Below are 26,529 nucleotides of genomic sequence, written 5' to 3'. Positions count from 1 at the left end.
TGGTTGCATTCAAATATCGTTGCTTTTATGTCATGGGGTATACACAGAGAGATGGAAGAGAGAAATATTAATTCAGAGAGAAAGAGGTAGAAAGTTAAACTGAATATCTGTCTTTGTTAATGCTTAAACAATACTGTCTGGACTAGTTATTTTGTGACAAACGTTAATCTTGGAACAGTTCTCTCGTATGCTTTTAGTTTTATGCATGTATTAAGACACAGTCGACTCATGTTGTCTTCTTTTGGAATGGAATGGACATGTTTTTTTTGGTGTGATCTAAATATTCTATGCGAGCAACTGTAGAGATTAGTTTAAGGAGTAGTAAAACCACAATGAACGGTAAAGCTCTCCTATGATCTAACACATGTTAGTATTTGGCAATAGTCATCATCGGATTTGTTGGATGACTGTCAACACCCTCTGCGTTTGTTCCCTGCAAAAAAACACCCTCTGCCTATGTAACTATAACAAAACAAAGTCACTCTTGTATAATCAAAAGAGAAATGATAACTGAACACATAAAATGAAACACAAAAGAGACACCGTATCTCTGCAAGGGTTTTTCTGTAATTTTGAACATGTAAGTAAGGGCAAAGTAGTCATTGCAAATGCATTTCTTTCTCCCGTTTCTTCTGAATCTCAATGCTTTCCTCCATTTCTTCCTCCTTCCTCAGAGCTCTCTCACACAAACATTCAGTGATGGCGAGTTACGGTGGCCGGTAAAATGTGGATCACACATAAATCTTAGGTAATAGTGGTGGCGATCAGAAGTGCGAACAACTTTCGTGGTGTAGAAGAGAACGATGCAAGTAGATCAGTGGAGAGAGAGGGAGAACGACATTGGTGTTGGTGGCGGTCGCCGGCGAGAAGTCGGATGTGAGAGATACCGAGAACGACATCGGCGGGTCGTCTCTGGTGAGAACTCGGTGGTGATAGAGAGAAGTCACGTGTATGGGTGCGCAAAAGAAAGAGAGATTGGAGAGAACGACGGAGGAGACGGCGCCGGTGAGAAGTGAAGTGTGATAGAGACCATGAAGATGACTGTAAGAACCCAATATTTTATCATATTTTTATTCTAAATTATGTTATCTTAATTTGACATTAAAATAATTTACCTTGTGATTTATTGAGTGATAATATTATTTTGTATTTTTCTTTCAAATTATATAGCCAAAATCCATTAGACTAATTATTATATAGTGTATCCTATAACTATTTATGCCAATTGTGATAAAGAAAAATGACTTGGTCTTGATTGAATTAACACATGTACTGGTAGTTAGAGTATCATAGCATGACTAGGTTGGGCTTTCATTCTTTTTGTTTCTTTTTCAATGCATGTACTTGTAGCAAGCCTCTCATTATATCATGTTAGTATGTTACTATTAAACTAATCACATATATATTGGTCCATAATTGTAGAAAAGAACATAGGGACAACTCTCCCTAAATATGTAGATAGATTCTATAAAGAATATACACGTAATGATTATTTTTAGAGTATATAAATGTATCAAAAAGGTTTAGGATGATTTAATGGTTCAAATGATTTTATAATAGTGGAATGATTAGAGAACAAATTTTTGGTCTGAAGATTAGGGATAAAATGATTGGATGATAATAGAATGCTAGAGATAAACTGTGTGAATCTTGATAGTTTTAGAGGCTGAAGTTAATTCTTTTCATCAACTACTAATTAGTCGCAACTTGGATTTGCTAAAACTTAAGAGATTTTTATTTTTATTTTTCTAAAAGAAAAACTTAAGAGAATTGAAAACAGTAATAATTGAGAATGAAAGTACACTTGAATGCACAGGCTGAGAATTGCTAAGAAAATATAGAGGTTTGAAACTCATTATTTTTCTTTTACACTAGTCTATGATTAAAAAGATTTATTTATATCTTGAGTCTTGTGATAAGAAACCGTAGCCAAACCTCAAACCTTGCATAGGAATAGTGATGGTTAGTAGTTACACTAAGTTAGTGTTTATTTAATTGTGAAGGTGTAAATGTAGTGGAACAAAGACCTTTGGGTGGAAACTTTAAGAGTTACTATTGAGAAGGTAAGGGCATCACTTCACGCGTTTCCGTACATGTATATGTGTATATAATTGTGTTGTGATAATTATCATAATGATGTTGTTTTGAAATGAATGATTATGTGTTATATATTGGTGTTGTGATAATTATCTTGGTGATTTGCTTTGGTATGAATATTATTTGTTATTATTTGTGTGTTGTTGTTTTAACATAAATACTCTTTGTTTATGGATGCATAACCTTACGTAACTAAATGGTGATTCTAAACTATATCCAACGGTGGGATACTAAACTTAGATTTAAGGAGTTATTACCTAATGATGGGGCATTTACAGAGACATTCATGTATTAGATGACTCAGACAAATGCCCAACGGTGGGGTACTGAACATCGAGTTTTAGGAGTTATTACCCAATGGTGGGGTAGTGACAATTCATATGCATTAAATGATTCAGAATAATGCCCAATGGTGGGGTACTGAACATCGAATTTTTAGGAGTTATTACCCAATGGTGGGACAATTGGCTCCGTTTAGAGGTGAAATACGAATCATGAGCACGCACATATAGATTGACCATTAGGGACTAACGCATTTTAGTCAGAGTGTAACTTTGTGCTAGGGGTGATGATTATGAAACTTGAGTAATGTGTCATGTATGTTTCATTTATTTTTATTTTCATGAAATCTACGTTGCATGCCTATTTGTACCATGTTTGTTAGTTGGAGATGACCCTTACTTTTGGACAGATGACCGTTGATCCGTGTTTCCTCCTTGGCGGTGACGTCAGGGAGGCAAAGTGATACAGTAGAAGAAGACGCTAGTGGTGCATATTTGGAGGCTTGATATATTCCGACACTGGTATTAGCCTTGTTGAGAAACTTTTCACAAGTATCCAGAACTTTGACCAGTTAGGTGTAGTCTTGGGTAGGAAAAAGGCCAAGTGTCTAGTTAGATTGTAATTCATTGCAAGTACTCAGGGGCGTAGCCCTTCATATGGGAGGGGTAGCCTTGGCTATCCGAAAAAAAATATTATTTTTGATGTGGTCGGTATGTATTTATATCCGGTTACCTCAAATAATAAACATTGAGCTACCCCAAACAAATATAGTTGCAAAAATTAGTATCTATAACTATTAATCTATAATCTATAACTATTAATAAAGGCAATACTTGGTTTTAGTGTAGCCTATTTTCTTTCGAGTAAATAGTCAATTACCCCCTTGAAATTGTAACTTTCGTCAAAAAATCCCCTGAATTTTGTAAAATGTCAAAAAAACCCCTGAAATTGTCAAGCGTCTGTCAATTACCCCCCTCCGTTAATTTCCTCCATCCAACTTGCTGATGTGGCCGTTAACTGCCACGTGGCACTGACACATGGTCAAAAAAGTCATGTCACGTCATAGGGGGTAATTGACTATATATTTTTTTTTTTTTTTGAAAAAAATCTGATTTTTTATTTTATTTTAAAAATCTGATTTTTTTTTTCTTTTCATAATTAACATTTGTGCCATCCACTGAACATGCAAATACCCCCCTGAAATTAAACATTTATGTGCAAATACCACCCTCAAATTTAAAATTTATGTAGTAAATATCCCCTCAAATTTATAACTTATATGCAAACATCTTTTCCAAATGTAAAACTTATATGCAAATTACACCTTGAATCATAAAACTTTAATGGTTAAGTAAAACTTATTCTTAATCTATAATTTACTATATCTCTAATAACAATAAAAAAGAAAAAAAATCACATCTTTAAAATAAAACAAAGGGGGAGAGGTTATTGGTGCATGAATGGATGGTTGTGTGTAGGCTCACGTAGAATTGTTTTTTGGCCAAGAGCTTGGGAATATTTCTAGCTATGCTCCTTCAGGAGTTCCCACGGAACACACCACTAGTTCTCTATCTGTTAAGGCCTAAGGGTGTTGCTCGAAATGATGACAAATTATTGTCATTACACTTTTGCTGTTGGAGAAAATTTAACTTCCCGCTGTAATTACACTTTGCCATAACTACCAAATTTACCTTCATATATTATATATATGTCTTGGTCAAATCCTTGTTAATTTTTTTTTTCCTGTAGGATCTGCAATTATTTGCTCTCAAAACACAACATTTTGATGCATATGCATCTCTGTTTTCATGTTATTTTAAAGATGTGATTTTTTTTCTTTTTTATTGTTATTAGAGATATAGTAAATTATAGATTAAGAATAAGTTTTACTTAACCATTAAAGTTTTATGATTGAAGGTGTAATTGACATATAAGTTTAACATTTGGAGATGATGTTTGCATATAAGTTATAAATTTAAGGGGATATTTGCTACATAAATTTTAAATTTGAGGGTGGTATTTGCACATAAATGTTTAATTTCAGGGGGGGTATTTGCATGTTCAGTGGGTGGCACAAATGTTAATTATGAAAAGAAAAAAAAATCAGATTTTTTTCAAAAAAAAAAAAAATATAGTCAATTACCCCCCTATGACGTGGCATGACTTTTTTGACCATGTGTCAGTGCCACGTGGCTGTTAACGGCCACATCAGCATGTTGGATGGAGGAAATTAACGGAGGGGGGTAATTGACAGACGCTTGACAATTTCAGGGGGGTTTTTGACATTTTACAAAATTCAGGGGGGTTTTTGACGAAAGTTAAAATTTCAGGGGGGTAATTGACTATTTACTCATTTTCTTTTCTATTTTAGCCTTCAAGAATTGCAAATATTTCAAAAAAACACAGATAGGAAACTGCAAAATAACTGTAGGCTTTTCTCAATTCAAATCCTCAATGAAAACATGTGTATGGGAAAGGGAGAGAGAATACGAGGAAAGGGATGGAGTGAAAGATCTCATAAATTTGAAATGAAAGACGGACAAAGAGAAGAAGAAACAAGAGGATATAAAAATGGATAGAGAAGGATGCCACACAATATCAAGGTTTAGTAGTTTGATTTCTTCTCTCCACTACCGTTGATTAACAAGGAATCGCTATTTGTTTGTTATTTTAATTTTTTTGGTACAAATCACAAAACCATAGAGGGAAAGAACTATTATTTCTTTACTTATAGGAAGCCATCTCCATTTTTATACAAACAATTGTAGAAACAATATCAAGGTACAAATCTATGAGATCTTTACTTATAGTTATAAAAAAAATATAACTATAAGTAAAGATCCAATATCATCAATTAGACCCTTCATATTATGAAACTATATGAATATCACCAAATCACAAAACTAAATAATATGAAACTAGGGGGTGTTTGTTTCCAGGTTATAAAATTTATTTCTAGGAATATGAGGATGGGAATGCACTTTCCCATGTTTGGTAGAAGGTAAAAGAAAAATATACCTGGGAACAAATTATACCCAGGAAAATTTTTAACCCATGATCTCCCTATTTTTATTCCCATGAAAAAGGAGTTGGAATGTTTTATTCCTAGGAATGACATTTGCCTTGCTACATGAAAACCCCACTACCACCATGTTTTTTCAACTGCCAATTAATTTCTATTTTTTTCTTTTACATGCTCTACATCAAGACATTGTTATAATGTATGTTATTATATGTAATTCATCTATTATTTCTTTATGTTCTTTTTGGTTTGTGCAAAAAAATATTTATGTGTCTATTAAAGTTTTCAACAATATTGTTCTATTATATCAATCAACTATATTTTATCAATCAACTATATGAAAACATAATTTTATTTCATGGTGTATTTTCAAATGCTTCAAGTTATAATGAAAATAAAATGTAGTAAAATAAATTCAAATTGATTTAGAAACAAGGTAGAGGTATTTTTGTAACTGTATCATGTTTTTTCTAGGAATATATATTCTAAACTAAACAACAATTAGCTATTTATGGGAACATTTTTTGAAAATATTCCTGAAAAATTAAAATACTAACCAAACACTTTTTTTTAAAATACCCAGGAATAAACTTCCCACTACTTTATTCCCAGGTAAGTTATTCCTGGGATTAATTTATGAATCCCTGAAACAAACGTCTCCTAAGTAAAGATATCCAATTTGGGGTAGTTCAAGGTTTTCATATTAAGGCTACTTTTTTGAACATTTTAAATAACTCTATATAAAACAGGATTCCTATTTAGAATAAGTAACTCTATGGTATGACAACACTGATGTTGTGGATAATGAATATGAACCTATTTAGAATGTTTGTATAAAAACATGAAACTATAAGTGATGGGGTATCAACACTACTATATTCCATATCCACCATAAGTTGTGGCTATTCAACTCTATTGTTATGCCAAATTGCACACTTTTATGATTGTTAATTAGACTGCATTGCTTCTTCATTATGTTATTCCATGATTGTTGAACTTGCTTTAGCAGTAATTATTTTCACGATTATCACTTAAGGAAACTCACAATGTTATGATTGTAATAGCCAAGGACGAAACTGCTCATGTCATTTCTTTTTCTTCTCATGCTTTATCTGAATTAACTCTCTTTCATGAAATTGCTCCAATTTTATGTACGTAATTTTTTGTTCTTTTTTAGTCTTCTTTATCATTACATATTGAGGTATTGCTTGGTTTTTGGTTAATTTTGATTTTCTTTCCCTTTCCCTTTCCTTTTTCTTGTCGGCTTTTTGTTTACCATATATTCCGGTTCTCATAGTGCCTTCAAATTTTCTCTTTGCATTATATTATTTATGCTACTATTTAATAATTAACATTTTATTTTTGCCTGATAGCATGAGAGTATTGAAGATCTATAAAGCAAAGATGCTAATTGTATTTGGTGCATTCCGGTGTTAGACACGTGTCGATGTCTGACATCTGTACAATATGTGTCGGAAAATTCATACATGTATATTTCGGTGTCGATGTCCAATGTTGTTGACACTAGCTGTGTCGATGTTTCTTTGTCATTTTCGTTGCCCGCGTTAGAATTTGTGGTTAACTATTGAAACTTTTATGACCTAACTTCATTTTATTGGATTTCATGAGATCATTTTTGCTTTACTATTTCTTCTTTCATTCTATACAGTAGATTACAATGTAATTCTATTTTTTCTTATTCCTTATGCTGAAGTGAATTACATTTTATTTTCATATTGTCGTCTGGTTCTGTTATTTTTTTTCCGTTCAGATTTTTAACTTTTTGTGTTGTTACATACATTCTATTTTGCAGTTTGGCTAATGTCAACCAATTTTTGAGACAATTTTAAGGGAGTTTGTAGCAGAATTATATTTCCGCCTTGAGTGTAAGTCATGTATTTGTCATCATTTTTTTTTTTTTTGGTAGATAGACGAAATGGCAAAGCCATTATAAACTCACACACACAAGTGGAGGTACCGGGGTTCGAACCCTGGTCATGGCATCCAGCCTAACAATTTCGACATTTTTGCCAGTTGAGCTAGGACTTCTGGATGTATTTGTCATCATTTAAGTTACAAATTAAGTGGTGTGATTGTTGGTCTACATAACTGTCTAATTAACATGTTGTTTCAAGGATTCGGCTGTGTGTTTCTTTTTTGGTTACTTTGGCTGTGTGTTTCCTTATGTGATGAATTTTTTCTCATTTTTTAATTAATTTATGTTGTTGCTCTTTTCATAAATGGTCCTGTTTCTATTTTCCCCTATCTTTTTGCGTTGTTTTTATAGTGATTTTCCATTTCTGATTCTTATCCTTTTATCGTAATTCAATGTACTTTAAATTTGATGTATATGGCTTATTTCTATGTTTTAATAAATGATAGGATTTCATCAAATATTTTCCCAACTCCCACATCTCTTAAAATATTACTGCTTCACTGTTTCTATAGGGGGATCGCAACAGTGGCTGTATCACAAACAAGACGGTACTAGAATGATTGTCCTATGTTTCTTCAACTCTTTCTACTGTACTATGTTTCTTCAATTGCAACTATATATATATGTGTGTGTACTGTAAGGATTAAAAATATCTTGTCACATATTATCAAATTAATAATGCAACACATTAAGGGAAAACTAATGAATTTTGTGCTTTTCGCGATTTATAGTTATGTTTATGGAAGGAATTTTGTGCTTTTCGCATCGGTTCAATGTGAGATGGAAGACAAGAGTAGAGGAAGACAAGAGACACACTAATAATTAAGGAGAATAGGGAGTCATCGAGGTAACCCTTTCACCGTGGCCTAAATGCAAATCCTCATAGCACTCGCACATAATGACATAATGATAAAGGAAGGGGGCATAAGGTTTTCAGAGAGAAAGATGATTGTTTACAAATTTTAGTTAAAATATTTTCTTATTATGTTTCTACAATTAATTTTATTCTCTTAATTTTCTTATGGTGTACCTATAAATAAAGACCCAATTTTTTGTGCTTTGTACCACTCGACTTATTTGATATTTGCTTTGTGTTACTCAAGTAAACTTTACCCAAGTTCAACCCCTAAACTCATTCCAACCTCAACCATAGAGTGGAGAATAAGAACCATAAGGAGTGAGAGAAAGTGTTCAAAAGGTAAATTTATATACATGTTCTGAAATACATTTTAATTAAGTGATTATGTAACAAACTTTATTTTAAAAGAAAACAAGCAAAGTGCTAGAGAAATTATTTTTTGAATGGCAAAGGGCTAAAGAGATTAATTGTGCATTTGGAATCACAATGTAAGGTTTTAGATAACAGGATGATATTATAATTTTCTTAAGTATCATTTATATTTCTATTTTATTGTGTGCATCTTAGATAGTATGAAGTGTGTTAAATGAGAGATATGCCAATTTGGTCACAAAAAAAAAAAGAGATATGCCAATTATGTTATGTTTACAACTATTTGAATTAATAAATAACAATTATAGTGTGTTCTATTCTCTCTTATTCTCTTATCGTCTATTTTTATCCCTTTATTCATAAAATAGCTACTATTCAAAAGTAACATTTTCTTTTTCAACCTATTGTGTAGATACATGCGTTAGCGCAGTAGAAAAAGCGGACAGACGGGCACGGGAGTGCCGTCTGGACGCTAGTAAATAATAAAGTAAAAAAATTATTACAAGATTGATAGATTTATTTGTATTGGTTTGATACTTCCAGTCTCAATAACAACAATAAAGAAACCTTTTTCAAAAACAAAAATTCTCAAGACAATAGTCATGGACAAATTAAATGTACAATGAGTTTCTTGCAAAACATTATTAATCTATTATTAAACAGACAATTATTGATGAAATTGAGTTCTTCAAATGTATTTTGCCCAACGTTTTTAAATAACAATTTTTATGTTAAGTTCTTAAGATTTTTGTTAACTTGAGTCCTTAATTTTTTTGTTAGAGATTAAATTGAAGACTAAAAACTTTTTTTTTTGTAAAATTTTAAAAAACCGAGACAAAAATTAATTTTTTTTAAAACTTAAAAAATTATAATTTGTGGAGCTAAAAATATATTTTATCCTTAAATTTAATGTGTTTGTTTTAAAAAAAAAATTCTTTTTTATAGTTGGCCTATGCATAAATTTTTTGCGAGCTTCGTCGCTGCAAGTACTTATGGGATTATAAACTCCAATGTGTCTCATGCTTCAACCATGTCAGAAATCCTAAATCACAATTGTCCCATCTATTTATCGAGTCTTGTTAAGGAACAAAGTGATGTTGGAGAAGTTGCATTGTATTTTACCGTCACATTATCTACTGATCACAACGAGGGACATGACACATGTGAACCAGATAAAATGGATTGATTATTTTTAAAATGGATTGATCACAATTTTTCATATTAACTTTGAATGATTTTATCATTTTCAATATCAATAAAAATATCTTACACTATATAAATAACTAAATAATTATTTAAGCAGTCATCTCTCATTCGATTTCACATTCGATTCTTGATAATATTCATATTATGAAGAAAAAAGTTGAGATATATAGTACGATTATAAATATAGACAAGGAGAGAAATAGTTTGTAATAAATGTGAGTCATGTTGTCAATATGTCAACTATTGATACGTTATATTACTAAAAAAAAATTAAAAAATTGTGTGGGGACAAGCCCACACATGTGTTAACATGCCTCTGTCCCTGAGGTTATAGGTGGCTGAAAGACGACTATAGCTTAGTTTATACCAAACATGACCTAGTTCAAATTTATTGACTATATAATTTAAGCTAAAATGTGATTTTCGTCGCTGTAAATATGGTTGTCTCTATAAATTTTTGTTTTTTAAAATAGCTCAAGTGTCTACTTTTTTTTTTGATTTGAAGGTGTTGATTGTGCAAAGTTGGTCATATGGCGCGCACCTTCCATTTATTTAAACATTTATAAATTATTTTAATAAAAATAAAATTAGTTTTCAAGATTTTATTTTTGGCTTAAATATGCTTTTCATCCCTGTAATTATAGGCCGTTTGATTTTTCATCCCTGAACTTACCAATCCTTCCATTTTGCCCCTGTAATTACTAATCATTTGAAAGTTCGTCCCTCTTCTCGAAAAATCACTGCCACGTCATCAAATTAGCAAAATGGCATGGGAATTGACAAAAATACCCCTGACTTATTTTTAAAAATAAAAAAATTCTAAAAATATTTTGAAAATAACTTTTTCGAAAAAAAATGAAATAATTTTTCACATAATTTTAAAAAATATATAATCAGATTTTTTCGAAATTAATATTCTGATTTTTAAAAAAATCTTTTAAAAAAATCAGATTTTTTAATAATTTTCGAAATTATATATTCTGATTTTAAAAAAATATATAATTTTCCATTTTTTTTTCATATTTCAAAAAATATATTTTTTAAAATTATATAATCGTAAATTTTTTCGAAATTATTATTATGATTTTTAAAAAATCAGATTTTTTAATAATTTTCGAAATTATATATTCAGATTTTAAAAAATTATATAATTTTATATTTTTTAAAATTTTTTTTATTTTTTAAAATTATTTTCAGATTTTTAAATTTTTAAAAATAAGCCAGGGGTATTTTTGTCAATTTCCATGCGATTTTGCTAATTTGATGACATGGCAGTGATTAACCGGGAAGAGGGACGAACTTTCAAATGATTAGTAATTATAGAGGCAAAATGGAAGGATTAGTAAGTTCAGGGATGAAAAATCAAACGGCTTATAATTACAGTCTTTATTTTTTAATGACCAAACCCTTTTCTTCATCCTTCCAGCACCATCATTCCTCCATCTTCTTCTTCAGTTTGATTTCAACCCAATTCCCCCTTTCTCCTCATCTCCCCCACCTTCTCCCACCTTTTATCTCCCCTCGACAGCTACCTCATCAACACCAGCTCCACCACCCATATCCCCTTTTCATCAATAACCAAAACTCACTTTCCAGTTTACCCTCAATCCACAACACTGTAGGGTTTTCACCAAATCAACCAAATACTCTTTCCCCGTTAAAATCAAAGGAACCCATTTGTTTCATTTTCACTTTCACGCCTTTAATTCCTCAAATCTCAATCTGAGTCGTGCTAAATTTCAAATCTTTATTATTGGGTATGTTGTTTTAAGCAATTTTACATGTTTTGCTGCTAATAGTTAAAGAAACCAAGTTGCTTGGGCTCCAGTGGTAAGGAGCCCTTCCAAGGACGTATCTGGGGAATACCAGGTTCGATTCCGAGGGGGACAACACTTGGCCAGTGCTTACGCAGGAGCCGGATTAGTCGTCCATCTTTAGTGGGTCAACCAGTGTGAAAGCAAAAAAAAAAAAATTTTTTTTTTTTTGACAAAAAAAACCATAGGTTGTTGAATATCCTATTTACTTACATTTAATTATTTTTAATTTATTTGTTTAGATGATTTTAAAATTGACATGTTGGTTTGGCTTTCACGCAAGGTTTACTGCTTTTCCATTGCAATATATAATGTTCTTTGACTCATCGCATTCCATGTAGGAAGAGTATTGAACAATGAACTTGTGAAGAGTACCAAAGAAGGATTAATACTTTATATATCACCATACGGATTAAATTAGTAATCCAAAACGAATAGAAACAAAACAACAATTGCATAGGAGGAAGACAGATGGAGAAGAAGACCGACCTGTATTTGCCTCATGAATTGATCATACAAATCATGTTGAGGTTACCGGTGAAGTCTCTCATACGTTTCAAATGCGTTTGTAAGTCATGGTTAGCTCTTATCTCTGATCATAACTTTGCAAAATCGCATTTTGAACTTTCCCCTGCAACACACACTAATAGAATTGTGTTCATGTCAACTCTAGCTCTGGAAACTCGATCCATAGATTTTGAAGCATCGCTTAACGATGATTCTGCTTCTACTTCACTTAACCTTAATTTTATGCTTCCCGAATCTTATTCTAATCTTGAAATTAAAAGTTCTTGTAGAGGATTTATAGTTTTGACTTGTTCTTCCAACATTTATCTATGGAATCCATCGACCAGACATCACAAGAAAATACCATTTCCTCCTTCCAATTTAGATGCCAAATATTCATGTTGTCTATATGGTTTTGGGTATGACCATTCAAGAGATGATTACTTGGTGGTATCAGTGTCCTATGATAAGAGTATAGACCTAATTGAAGAAAATATTTCATCACATTTGAAGTTTTTCTCTTTGAGAGCTAATACATGGAACGAAATTGAGTGTCTTGGATTGGTGAAGTATAAGCACTTCCCTTATTATATGAATGTAAATGATGATCCCACAGTAGGGACACTCTTTAATGGGAATATTCATTGGTTCTCTTTTCGCAATGATTTATCAATGGATGTTATTATTGCCTTTGATTTAGTGGAAAGGGAACTTTTGGAGATGCCTTTTCCAGATGGTTTTGATCATGAACCTATGGATTGTGATTTGTGGATATTTGGAGAATTTCTCAGTCTATGGGCTATGGGGGGTGTAACAATTGAAATATGGGTTATGAAAGAATACAAAGTGCATTCGTCTTGGACTAAGACTCTTGTCCTATCTATTGATTACATTTACATTCAGTATGATCCCCCAATATGCTCTACAAAATGTGGTCATATTATTGGAACAAATGGTACTGGATTGGTGAAGTATGATGGCAATGGTCAGCTGCTAGAAAATCGCTCATACTATAACGATCCATGTGGACGCCTAGTAGCTATGTATACAGAGTCCCTGCTTTCACTCCCCGGTGACAGTGAACAAATCTAAGAAGATGACACACAGAAGAAGAATGAAGTTGTGAAACATTTTTCTTCAACTTTTTCTTAATATTTATAATTATAGTGTATTATAAACTCTTGGGTAGCTGCACTTGCCGGGTAATATGTGTTTGATTGTGTTTGTAATATGATCCAGTATGCCACATGAGCTAATGTACTATGTTTATTGGTCAAATATCTGTAATGTTCAATGAAAATGTTGACAATTTCATTTGTGTGATTCACAGTTAATTATGCATGTTAACTTATTGAGTTTTAATATATATGCTGTGTTACTTGTTTGCAATATTCTTATGAAGTGTCATGTTGAAAAATATTGAAAAATTATTTATGTCTTCACTTAATAGCTTAAACTTTTGGCATAGTTTGTTGATGAAATGGTATCACAGCTTTTGGCATAGTTCGTTGATGAAATGGTATCACAGTCGATTCTTCAAGAGCTGTAGTTTCAGGGGGTTATGTTAAAGATATGATATAAAAACTATTCATGTACTTTCCACCTAAAATAGCTAAAGCTTTTGGAATTGATGATTCACAACAAAGTTCATCTGAGCTGAGTTTGCTTTAACATCTAAAAAAATTCACAATTCAACCAAAGGTGGTGAACTTGAGAGTGTGGGAAATTGATCAACGAAGGAAGCATCAGTCAATCTATATTTTGCGACTAACATGTATAAAACGCTGACCCGAATTAACAATTTCAGATGACGGTACTATTAACAATTACTAAGCCAGCTTCTGTCGGTTGTACAAATTTCAGGACCAAGCACAAGACGTGCCCCGGATGAGAGCAAAACGTACAAAGCACCGCACTAGCATGTAGGAACAAACCAGAACACAAACGAATAATACAACTCCACACAACAACAAAAACAAGCAACACTACACAAATGGAACCTAAAGAAAGAGAACATGAAATGAGGAACAAAGCTGAGGCTAAAGCCAAAGAGATTCTAGGCATCCAAATCCAAATTCTGTGGCGCAACATCATTCAACCAAGATAGAAAAATCAGACAGAGGCGAAACAAGCATCCAATATCCAAACAATTTGCAAAATAGACCAAAGATCACAGGTCCAAACCGCGCATGATGGATCAAAAACCAGAAAAGAGAACACAATTCCAGGAAATAGACTATAAAAACTGTGACTTGCAAAGTGAAACAAAGGTTTTCAGTTACCGTTCTTTATAAGAAAATGTATCAAGTTTATATGAACCAAATTGAGCTGAATTGAACTACTTCTTCTATGAACCAAAACCAACTATTTTTTTTTTTTTGTTTTTTTTTTGTTTTTTTTTGTGTTGAATTGATTTTGAACAGTTCAAAATCTGAATGTTTGGGTTTTAAGTACTTAAAAAATTGGCTTTAAAAGTTCATAACAGGATTTTAACAATTCAAAAATTGAAGTCCCACACAACAAGAACAAGAAAGAAATCAAGTATTCTGAAACTATATATAATCTATTTGACATATGGAAAATATTGTCAAAAGCGAAACCTGTAGTTTGAAATGTTTATTAAACTTGTTCTGAACTATTATGTAGCCGAATTCACATGTTTGATATAATAACAAATCACTTAAAATTATAAATATCATAGAAACTACATTTAATGCCTTGTTTGATGTTTATACTAGGCCAGCCTCCAATGCAAGAATGAATGCCACAGGTATTCTATTATATTTTCTGCAAAATTGAATAAGTGAAATTTAATAAACCATAAATTGAATTCATTTAGCAACTTTTGAGGGGAAAAAAATGTAAGTTTCAGGGATCGTAAATTCAAAGATATAAGGATGAAACTTTAAGAATACTTCCAGAAGGAAACTTTTGCCAATCTTTTTGAAACATATATCTGCTACATTTTGGAGTGATATTTATCTTTTAGAGAATCCTCTATGTTTAACTTTAGACATTCAAGAAACAACTCTTCAAGAGCAGTGAGTGTGTCCATCCGAACATTGACTTTAAGTGATTCAATTGAGTCATGGGATATGATTTTAAGTGATCGGAGGCTTGACTGATTACGTAGAGGATTCTCTTTAATAAAAACCGAATCTAGACTCCTACAATCACAAATGGTTAGGCTTTGTTGCACATGGTGTTAAGAATGGAAGAAGATGGAAGATTACTTGAGGAGCAAGTAACCTGACATAGCTCTAACAAACTTGCCACGCAAGCTTGCTTTCTGCTATGACAGTTAGAGTTAGTTTAGATAGGATGGAGTTAGTGTATGATTGTTAAGCTGTACCTATGTTAGTCTATAAATAAGTGCTTAACCTTTATTCACTTCATTTCACTCTCTTTTTAGCTTTCTTAATATGGTATCAGAAGTCTTCTCTTGAGAGAAGGTTGTTACGATTCAGTTACGCTTCTCTTCCGCCATGGATGCGTACATCTCAAGCTTCGTTTTCTTCTTTATTTTCTTTTGAAGATTTTATATCTTCTTCACTTTTCTTCCTTCGTTGATTCCTGAAACTTCATCTATTTTTTTCCTTGTTTTTTTACAACAATGGTGCGTAACAATGGAAATGCCAACAATAATGGAGTTCAAGATCCAACACAGGATTTGTCTTGACCCTGTTCATCCTAGTGATGGACCTCATTCTGTGACAACCAAGCCTCCATTGAACACGTCCAATTATCAAGCTTGGGCACGTGCTATGCGTAGAGATGCAATAATGTCATCCATACTTGGATCATGAATTATGTTTCTGATTCAACTGCACATAGTATTCTATACATTGATATTGTTTCTGATGTATGGAGAGAATTGAAGGAGCGTTTAAGTAAAACTGATCGCATTCGTGTTTGGAAACTCAAAACTAAGATCAACAACCTGAAGCAAGGTACAAATTCTGTTAATGATTACTATGCTGAATTGAGGTCTTTGTGGGAAGTTTTTCTAAATTTGCTAATAGTTGGTTGCCTATGTATACCACAATTCAATCCAGTTAGACACTTTACGGATATTGCTGATTTTCTCTCTCTTTTTCTAAATTTGCTAATAGTTGGTTTTATGCATGTGTTAAGACACAGTCGACTCATGTTGTCTTCTTTTTGAATGGAATGGACATTTTTTTGTGTGAACTAAAATATTCTATGCGAGCAACTGTAGAGATTAGTTTAATGAGCAGTAAAACCACAATGAACGGTAAAACCACAATATCTGGTTAGATCATAGTTCATTGCAAGTACTTCTGGATTATAAACTGTAATCTGTCTCATGCCTCAACTACGGCAGCAATCCAAAATCACAATTGTCCAACTATTTATCCAGTCTTGTTAAGGAACAAAGTGATGTTGGAGAAGTTGCATTATCTCTTACCGTCACATTATCTATTGATCACAACGAGGGACATGACACATGTGAACTAGATAAAATAGATTGATTATAAATCTTTAGTTGATGTGAGAAAAGGTCACGTCACGGGTAGATGAAAGGACCCACTTTTTTTGTTTTGTTGATTTGTCGCATTTTTACCTATGTTGGTAGATGCTGACTGTGCAAAGTTGTCTATGTGGCACACACTTGACATTTAACTCAAATGAAATGAAAGTGGACAAATATGACACTTTTGGAGGGGGAGACATCAGCTTTACTCGATGCTATTTACTTTGCTGATGGGAACAAATGGAACTGGGTTGTCTTCGAGTCTGACTTAACTACTCCAGTGTAAGGTCTATCGTCTCCGGGCCATGGTGATTCAGAATTCTGTGCTATTGTTTCTAGTATTATTTATCAATTATCTTTACATTTCAACCTCGATGTGAAGTTTGTTTGGAGACAAGCGAACATGGTTAATCATATTTTAGCTAGGACAACCTATCCTTGGGCTAGTCACTGTATTTTTTATTCTTATCTTCTTGTATTGAACATTAATTGATTAATGATAATACTCCTTCCGTTTCAAAATAAGTGTCCTTTTAAACAAAAAATTTGTTTTAAAATTAATGTCACTTTCATTTTTCAATGCAATAATAATTTTTTCTTTTCAATCGTACCTTTCAATTAATACTATATGTACATTACTTCCAAACAAACCAATTTTATTTAGGGGGCTTCTATGGTGTAGTCAAAAAAATGATTTTTTTGAAAAAGTCATTTTATTTAGCCAATAGCATGATTGTTATGTAATGTTAGCTAGTGTCTTTGTGATGGACCACTCTAAGACTAAATTTTATCTTATTACAAATCAGTCCTCGTATAAAATATTAATTACTTTTGATTTATTAACTTATTTAATTTAAAATAAATTCATTTTTGTTCTTCATCTGTTCATTTTGTTCGTCTGTTCTTCTTCATCTGCAAATTATTCATTTTTCTTCATCTTGGTCGTTTCTTCTTCATCTGCAGAAGGAGATTTTATGCTCAAATTAAATCATTTTTAATCATCCTCTTTCTTCTTCATTTGTGTAAGGGGATTTTGCTAACCTAAATTATACATTTTGCTAACCCAAGTTAGGGATTTAATCATAGAATTCTAGCAAATCACCTAATTTCATTATCAAAGCAATAACCTGTAAAGAGAAAGGGATTCAAATTTGATAGCAGTTATCATAGAGTCCAAAGAGTCCAACCGAGAAACTAAGAAGAAAACACATTAAACTGTTTCGATTAAACATACGAATTTTGAAGCATGAACTTTATATGAAAAACTACAAGCTAACCGTAAAAAAACATGACAATTATTGAGAAAGAAAATCTGAAGTACCTTCGGGCATAGTTTTAAAACCCGGCTCGGACCGGCCGGTTCAATCGGTTGAATCGGGAACCGGACACCTGACCGGTTCGAGCCAAGTATTGGATCGGGTATGCTATTAAACCGGTGTGAACCGGAAAGAACCGGTCAAACTCGGTAAAAACCGATGACTCGGTGGTTTTTGAAAACCGGCAGGGTCAGTGAACCGCGCTTCTGAAATTTGTGTAGTATGAAATGTGCATATAAAGTGATTAATTTTGATGATTTTGACAATTGGTAGGTTTTATGATTTTTTTTATTTTTATTTTTGAGATTGAGTGATTAGTTTAATATGATCCATCTCAGTTTAATACAAGTACACATTTTTCATATAGACCGAGTTATACATCTGAGTTATCCGGTTTAATCCGGTTCAGTTATGCGGTTCGACCAATGACTCACTGGTTTGATTATTGATCCAGTGACCCAGTACCCCACCGAGTCGATGACCGAGCCGAGTTTTAAAACTATGCTTCGTGTGGAATGGAGAATTGCAAAAGCAGGGAGGTAGCGTGCAATGATAAAAAAAAAATAGAGAGTGATTGTTGGCAAAAAAAAGTAATAATAATATTAAAATTTAATTTTGATTTAATTAGGGATACAATTGCAATAAGTAAAAATATTTTTTCTTGCCAAAAAAAGAGTAAAAATATTTTTGTTAAAACAACAAGTAAAAATATAGTGGCACACCGTATGAGCAAATGTACAGTACACAATATAATTGGACGTGATATGTATTAAATACATAAATGTAAAATGATTGGTCATTCTAATGACCATGGGCGGTTTCACCGTCCGGCGACTCCGGGCGGTCGCCCAGGCTCGATCGATAATTTTTGCACATTAGACTCAACCCAAAAGCCAATTAACACACTTACAAAAAGAAAAATTTGGGCAATCTGAAAATTCTCACACGCAAATAGGTCTCAGAATTTTATTTAGCACACAATTGACGGGTTCATCTCTCTTATTTTAACGGGTTAATTGTTCAAATTGACTCTGTAATATACTTTATGTCTGAAAAATGACCCTTAAAAATACAAAACATATATATTCTAGCATTGTAACTTGAATTTCTTCTTATTTTTAACCACCCTGTAATATACATGTAGTCTAAAAATGTGACCTACATGTTGAATTTTTTCATACATGATTAGCACGTTAAAATATAGCTTTACATAAAAAATTAAATTTCTTCGACCAGAGATAAATTAATTATTAATTTGTATCTCGTTTAAAGACTACAAAATTTCACTGTGAAGGTTCTTATCATGCTCTAGTCATGCCTACAAAATTAGGGAACTAAATTTGACTTGTAAGTATACGCTTACGCGGAACAAAATTTCAATTTTGCACGTTTTGGTTAAAAAATCATAATAAATTTAAACGACTTCGAAATGCTATGAAACTTTACATATCCTTTTTATATAAAATTATAGATGTCTCTACGAATAATGAGCTCAAAATTTGATTTATAGGTCGAGATTTCCATTGTTTTGTTTTTTGAGCTTTTGACACTTTAAAAATTCATAATTAATTTGTCGTTTGTCGAAAATTTCTAAATTTTTTTGCAAAGCCGTATTTTAACGTTCTTAACTCGCCTTTAACAAATCATGAAAAAATTCAATCTCTCGAATTCTTTTTTGGACTTCACGTATATTATAGGGTTATAAATAATAAAAATTTCGAATTACATGGTCAAAATACATGTTATTTAATTACAGGGCCAATTTTCAGACTTCACATATATTACATGGTCGATTTTAATTAATAATCCTATTTTAAATTGTACTTTTATTGACAAATTGATAAACCTCTTTTATTTCGATTTTTTTAATTATTAAAATAAAAAAATTGATTTATGACTATTGATATAATTTGGGATAAATTTTTCGCCCGGGCTCCGTAAATTTCCTGGCTCCGCCACTGCTAATGACTTCACCAAAAAAGTCATTCTAATAAATTTCATCATGGAATTTTTCTTTTATTAATCATGGTTAATCATACTTTAGCTAGGACGGTCTTTTATTGGGTTGCACACTGTTTTTTTATTCTTATCTTCTTGAACATTAATTAATTAATGATAAAATAACATATTTTTCTTTTAATTAATGCATTTATTAATATGTATAGAAAAAACATTAAAAGACATTCATTTTAAAATGGAGGGAGTGGGTAATTAACCGGTAAAAATAGACAAATCTTAATTTTTAAGAGAATTGCTGTTGACACATTGCATAAGACTGTGTCACACTAGTAATTTACCGAAATGCCCTTCAACAGTTAACTGCCGAATTATGGAACCGGCTGCAGTTAACTACCGAGGAAAACTGAAAACTTCGGCAATTAACTACCGAAGTTTTCAGTTTTCCTCAGTAGTTTACTGCCGAAGTTTTTCTCTGGAGTTAACTGCCGAGGAACATTTTGGTAAATTACAAGTGTGACACACCAATGCATATTTGTCCTAACAATTCTCAATTTTTAATTACAAAATCCTTTTCTTCATTCAGCACCATCATTCCTCCATCATCTTCTTCTTCAGTTCGATTTCAACTCAATTCCCCCTTTCTCCACACTACCCACTTTTTCTCTCCCCTCTACAACTACCTCATCAACACCGACTCCACCACTCCTATCTCCTTTTTCATCAATAACCAAAACTCACTTTCCAGTTTACTCTCAATCTACCACACTACTAGGGTTTTCACCAAATCAACCAATTAAAAGGACCCATTTGGTTCGTTTACACTTTCACGCCTTTAATTCCTCAAATCTCAATCTGGGTCGTGCTAAATTTCAAATCTTTATTAATGGGTATGTTGTTTAAAGCAATTTTACACGTTTTGTTGTTGATAGTTAAAGAAACCATAGGGATAGGGTTGTTGAATATCTTATTTACGTGTATTTTAATTTATTTGTTTGGTTTATTTTAAAATTGACATGTTGGGCTTGGGCATAGCAATACATAATGTTCTTTGATTCATCGCATTCCATGTAGGAAAGAGTATTCAACAATGAACTTGTGAAGAGTACCAAAGAAGGATCATCACTTTATATATCACCATCACACAAATTAAATTAGTAATCCAAGACGAAGAGAAACAAAACATCGATTGCAGAGGAGGAAGACAGATGGAGAAGAAGACCGGCCTGTATCTGCCTCATGAATTGATAATACAAATCATGTTGAGGTTACCGGTGAAGTCTCTCATACGTTTCAAATGCGTTTGTAAGTCATTGTTAGCTCTTATCTCTGATCATAACTTTGCAAAATCGCATTTTGAACTTTCCACTGCAACACACACTAATAGAATTGTGTTCATGTCAACTCTAGCTCTTGAAACTCGATCCATTGATTTTGAAGCGTCGCTTAACGATGATTCTGCTTCTACTTCACTGAACCTTAATTTTATGCCTCCAGAATCTTATTCTAGTCTTGAAATTAAAAGTTCATGTAGAGGATTTATAGTTTTGACTTGTTCTTCAAACATCTACCTATGGAATCCATCAACTGGACATCACAAACAAATACCTTTTCCTGCTTCCAATTTAGATGCCAAATATTCATGTTGTCTGTATGGTTTTGGGTATGACCATTTAAGAGATGATTACTTGGTGGTATCAGTGTCCTATAATACAAGTATAGACCCAGTAGACGATAATATTTCTTCACATTTGAAGTTTTTCTCATTGAGAGCTAATACATGGAACGAAATTGAGTGTCCTGGATTTGTAAAGTATAATCACTTCCCTTATTATATGAATGCAAATGATGATCCCAAAGTAGGGATGCTCTTTAATGGGACTATTCATTGGTTCTCTTTTCGCCATGATTTATCAATGGATGTTATTGTTGGCTTTGATTTAGTGGAAAGGAAACTTTTGGAGATGCATTTTCCAGATGGTTTTGACTATGAACCTATAGATTGTGATTTGTGGATATTTGGAGAATTTCTAAGTCTATGGGCTATGGAGGATGGAACAGTTGAAATATGGGTTATGAAAGAATACAAAGTGCATTCGTCTTGGGTTAAAACTCTTGTCCTATCTATTGATGACATTTCCATTGAGTATTATCCCCCAATATGCTCTACAAAAAGTGGTGGTATTATTGGAACAAATGGTGGTGGTGAATTGGTAAAGTATGATGGCAATGGTCAGTTGCTAGAGAATCGCTCATACTTTAACGATCCATGTGCCCTAGTGGTTATGTACACAGAGTCTCTGCTTTCACTCCCTGGTGACAGTGGGCAATTTTAAGATGACACAGAGAAGAAGAATGAGGTTGTGAAGCATTCTTCTTCAACTTCTTGATATTTATAATTATATTATATTATAAACTCTTGGGTGGCTGCATTTGTTGGGTAATATGTGTTTGATTTTGTTTGTAATATGATCCAGTATGCAACACAAGCTAATGTAATATGTTTATTGGTCAAATATTTGTAATGTTCATTGAAAATCTTGACAATTTAGATTGTGTGATTCACAGTTAATTATGCATGTGTAACTTGATTGGGTTTAATCTATGTTGTGTTCCTTGTTTGCATATGTGTTATTATAAGATAGTGGTAGTTATTTGATGGGTTTAATCTCTCTATGTGAAATATTGAACAAATCCAAACATGACCACAATAACTTGACACAAGGCCATCAATGGTAATTCTATTTGTGTTTGGATTGGATGACAAGAAGGAGGAGCCACATGCATATTTGAAATGGAGTACAGTATGATCCAATATAATCTATTTAAAGTAGATGTTGCATTCTTATGAAGTGTTATGTTCAAGATTAAAAAGATGCTCCATTGGATTGCCATTGGTGATATAGTTCATTTATACAATATTGAAAAATTATTTATGTCTTCACTTAATAGCTTAAACTTGTAGCATAGTTTGTTGATGAAATGGTATCACAGCTTTTGGCATAGTTTGTTCATGAAATGGTATCACAGGCTTTGATCAAGTGGTGTAGAGTTTGGTTCTTGTTGTGTATAGTCCATTCTTCAAGAGCTGTAGTTTCAAGGGGTTATGTTAAAGATATGATATAAAAACTATTCATGTATTTTCCACCTAAAATAGCTTAAGCTTTTTGAATTGATGATTCCTAACAAAGTTCATCTGAGCTGAGTTTGCTTGGACATCTAAAAAAATACACAATTCAACTAAAGCTGGCCTACAATTACTTCTCTTACAATTTGATATTGCAGCGACCTTACTTACAATTTGAAACTATTTCCAGAGAAAGTAGTCTTTAAAAACCATAATAGAATAGAAGCATATTTATAGTTTTGCATACCTGTCTTATTATTGAAAAGAAATATTATGGGTGAATGCTTTTAAGATTTATTCCTCAGCCAAAGGCTGGTTTTTATAGAGAGAATACAATTAATGTTCTCCTAGACTAGCCTAGAAACTTGTTACATTGGAAAAATAACAATGGAATTCTCTAGACTTGACTAGAAAATAATAACATAGGGAATAACATCATAGGAAAATAAACAATTAATGTATTTTCCCACACCCTCCTCAAGTTGGTGCATAGATATCAATCATGCCCAACTTGTCTATTAAATGCTCAAAGGTTGGTCTTACCAAGCTTTTTTGGTCAAGATATCTGCAGTTTGCTGACTTGAAGTCACAAAAGGTAGACATATGATTCCAGCGTCTAACTTCTCTTTTATGAAATGTCGACCAATTTCAATATGTTTGGTTCTATCATGTTGAACTGGGTTATGAGCTATGCTAATAGCGGCTTTACTATCTGAGTATAACTTTAATGGAAGCTCAATTTTAATCTTAAGTTCTTCTAGGAATCTCTGGATCCATAATCCTTCAAAAATACCATGAGCCATAGCTCTAAACTCTGCTTCTGCCCTACTTCTTGCTACAACTCCTTGTTTCTTGCTTCTCCATGTCACAAGATTACCCTGAACATAGGTACAATATCCAGAGGTTGATCTTCTGTCTGTGACTGAACCTGCCCAATCAGCATCGGTGAAGATAGACACATTTCTTTCACTAGTCTTCTTAAAAAGTAAGCCTTTTCCGGGATTTTCCTTCAAATATCTCAGTATCCTATAGACTGCCTCAAGATGTTCCTCGAAAGGAGAATGCATGAACTGACTTACAACACTAACTAAGAAGGCATTATCAGGTCTGGTGTGCGACAAATAAATCAATTTCCCAACCAATCTCTGATATCTTCCAGTATCAATAGGAACACTGCCTTCTCCCCAAAGTTTAGCATTAGGATCCATAGGGGTATCTGCTGGACGACATCCACTCATTCCTGTTTCTTTCAATAAGTCCAGAATGTATTTCTGCTGAGAAACCACAATACCCTTCTTTGATTGAGCAACCTCCATACCAAGAAAATATCTCATGGATCCCAAGTCCTTGATTTCAAAGTCTACTGCTAATTTCTCTTTTACTCTTACCATTTCCACTATATCATCTCCAGTAAGTACAATATCATCAACATAAACAATCAGGACATCGAATTTTCCATCGTGGGAGAACTTTGTGAACAAGGTGTGGTCAGCCTGTCCTTGAATGTACCCTTATTTCTTCATGGACTGAGTGAATTTTTCAAACCAAGCTCTAGGAGACTGCTTTCATCCATACAAAGACTTATTTAGTTTGCTTACATTTGATCCAAATTTGTTTTCAAAACCAGGAGGAATGTCCATATACACTTCTTCTTCTAGATTGCTAAAGAGAAAGGCATTCTTAACATCCAACTGATGTAGAGGCCAATCCAGGTTCGTAGCGAGAGATAAGAGAATTCTCACTGTGTTTAATTTTGCAATAGGAACAAATGTCTCTGAGTAGTCTATACCATTAGTTTGAGTAAAGCCCTTAGCCACCAAGCGAGCCTTGTACCTTTCAATTGACCCATCTGAATTATACTTCACAGTAAACACCTATTTGCAACCAACCGTCTTCTTGCCATCTGGTAGTGTTGTGACACTCCAAGTTTTGTTCTTTTCAAGAGCGTTCATCTCTTCAAGTACAACTTCCCTCCACTTTGAAATTTTTAGAGCAACGTGTACACTTTTTGGAATTTCTACACTAGACAATTTTGAGGTGAAGGCAGACAAGGATGAAGAAAAATTTGAATATGATATAAAATTTGACATAGGGTGTTTAGTGCAAGATCTAACAGGTTTTCTAATGGCGACATGATCATCTATATCAGGATACAAAATACGACTCTCAGAAACAGAGACAAACTTACCTTTCCTTTTCTTAGGAGGTTGATTATTTCCCAGTTCAGATTCATGACAGTGTTGAGATGTGGACTCATCCCTTTCTTTGTGGTGCTTCTTCACAAAAACCTTCCCTTTCCAAATCCTGCTTCCTAGTTCAAGTCTATTATCTTCAAGTGACTCATTATTTTGTGGCATTTTAACTAGATCATCACTATGATCGTTTTCAAGATTCTCATTGTTTTCCTCATGAGAAGATGTAGGCTCGGATTCACCAAGTGCCTTACTCATAGCAGGAGTAGGAGCAGATATAGAATCATGGCCATTTTTTGCTGGTGCAGAAGTAGAAGTCTTAGAACTTTGTGATACAGGCAAAGACAAATTATTTGAAAAATTCATGTCCTCAGTTTGAAACGAGTCTTCCATTATACCCCCCTTGAAGATGAGGGTCATCAAAAAAAGGTTTATTTTGAAAGAATGTAAAATCATAGTGACAAACATTTTCTTGTTTTTTGGATCAAAGCATTTGTATCCCTTCTGGGTTGGGGAGTATCCAACAAAAACACATTTTATAGCACGTGGTTCAAGTTTTCCAACATTTTTATGTTCATGAACAAAGGCTGTGCAACCAAAGATTTTTAATGTCAAATCAGTTGAAAAACACGTACTAGGAAGACATTCTTTGAAAGTATTAATTGGAGTTTGAAAATTGAGAACTTTCGAAGGCATCCTGTTAATTAACTATGCAATTGTTAAAACTGTTTCACCCCACAAATAGTTGGAACTTTACTTGAGAAAAGTAAAGCTCTAGCTACCTCCAATAAATGTCTATTTTTCTTTCGGCGACTCCATTTTGTTGAGGAGTATTGGGACATGAACTTTGATGTACAATCCCATTTTTAAGAAAAAAATCATCCAGAATAATGTTAAAATATTCTTTGCCATTATCACTTCTAAAGACTTGAATATTTGTTTGAAATTGGTTTTGCACCATTGCAATAAAATTCTTAATAGTCTGACAAACATCTGATTTCCCCTTTAACAAGTATACCCAACATACTCTTGAATGGTCATCTATAAACGTGATAAACCATTTTTTGAGAGAAAGTGTACTTGTACAGTTAGGGCCCCAAACATCACTATGAATAAGAGAAAAAGTTTTTGATGGTTTATAAGGCTATATTGGAAATCAGGAACGCTGATGTTTTGCAAATTCACATGCTTCACATTTAAACGAAGAAATGTTCTTATTATTAAATAACTTAGGAAACAAGTGTTTTAAGTAACCAAAACTAGGATGACCTAATCGTAAATGCCATAACATAACGTTGCCATCATTATTATTCAAAACAGAAAAAGACTCAAAGCAGGAACTTATTTT

The 26,529-nt window shown here is 32.9% G+C and overlaps 2 protein-coding genes across 4 annotated transcripts; both read left to right on the top strand.

Moving 5' to 3' along the window:
* Positions 1-11,168: 11,168 nt before the first annotated feature.
* On the top strand, positions 11,169-13,461 carry LOC11411848 (F-box/kelch-repeat protein At3g23880). 2 transcript variants are annotated; one of them, XM_039832262.1, is made up of 3 exons: positions 11,169-11,531; positions 11,930-12,166; positions 12,377-13,461. In XM_039832262.1, the coding sequence occupies exons 2-3, from the start codon at positions 12,060-12,062 to the stop codon at positions 13,185-13,187; spliced, it is 918 nt and encodes a 305-aa protein (XP_039688196.1). In that variant the 5' UTR covers positions 11,169-11,531; positions 11,930-12,059; the 3' UTR covers positions 13,188-13,461. The 2 variants fall into 2 exon arrangements, with proteins under 2 accessions (XP_039688196.1, XP_024635943.1); XM_024780175.2 differs by having other exon boundaries at positions 11,170-11,531; positions 11,930-13,461.
* Positions 13,462-20,422: 6,961 nt separating this feature from the next.
* On the top strand, positions 20,423-22,437 carry LOC11406845 (F-box/kelch-repeat protein At3g06240). Of its 2 annotated transcripts, XM_024780167.2 has the most exons (3): positions 20,423-20,752; positions 20,937-21,167; positions 21,273-22,437. In XM_024780167.2, exons 2-3 carry the CDS (start codon positions 21,071-21,073, stop codon positions 22,196-22,198), a joined length of 1,023 nt encoding a protein of 340 aa, XP_024635935.1. In that variant the 5' UTR covers positions 20,423-20,752; positions 20,937-21,070; the 3' UTR covers positions 22,199-22,437. The 2 variants fall into 2 exon arrangements, with proteins under 2 accessions (XP_024635935.1, XP_003599498.1); XM_003599450.4 differs by having other exon boundaries at positions 20,937-22,437.
* Positions 22,438-26,529: the final 4,092 nt, after the last annotated feature.

The sequence above is a fragment of the Medicago truncatula genome, chromosome 3 (genome assembly GCF_003473485.1).
Source record: "Medicago truncatula cultivar Jemalong A17 chromosome 3, MtrunA17r5.0-ANR, whole genome shotgun sequence".
Lineage (NCBI taxonomy): Eukaryota > Viridiplantae > Streptophyta > Magnoliopsida > Fabales > Fabaceae > Medicago > Medicago truncatula.
This window is presented reverse-complemented; position numbering and strand designations above follow the sequence as displayed.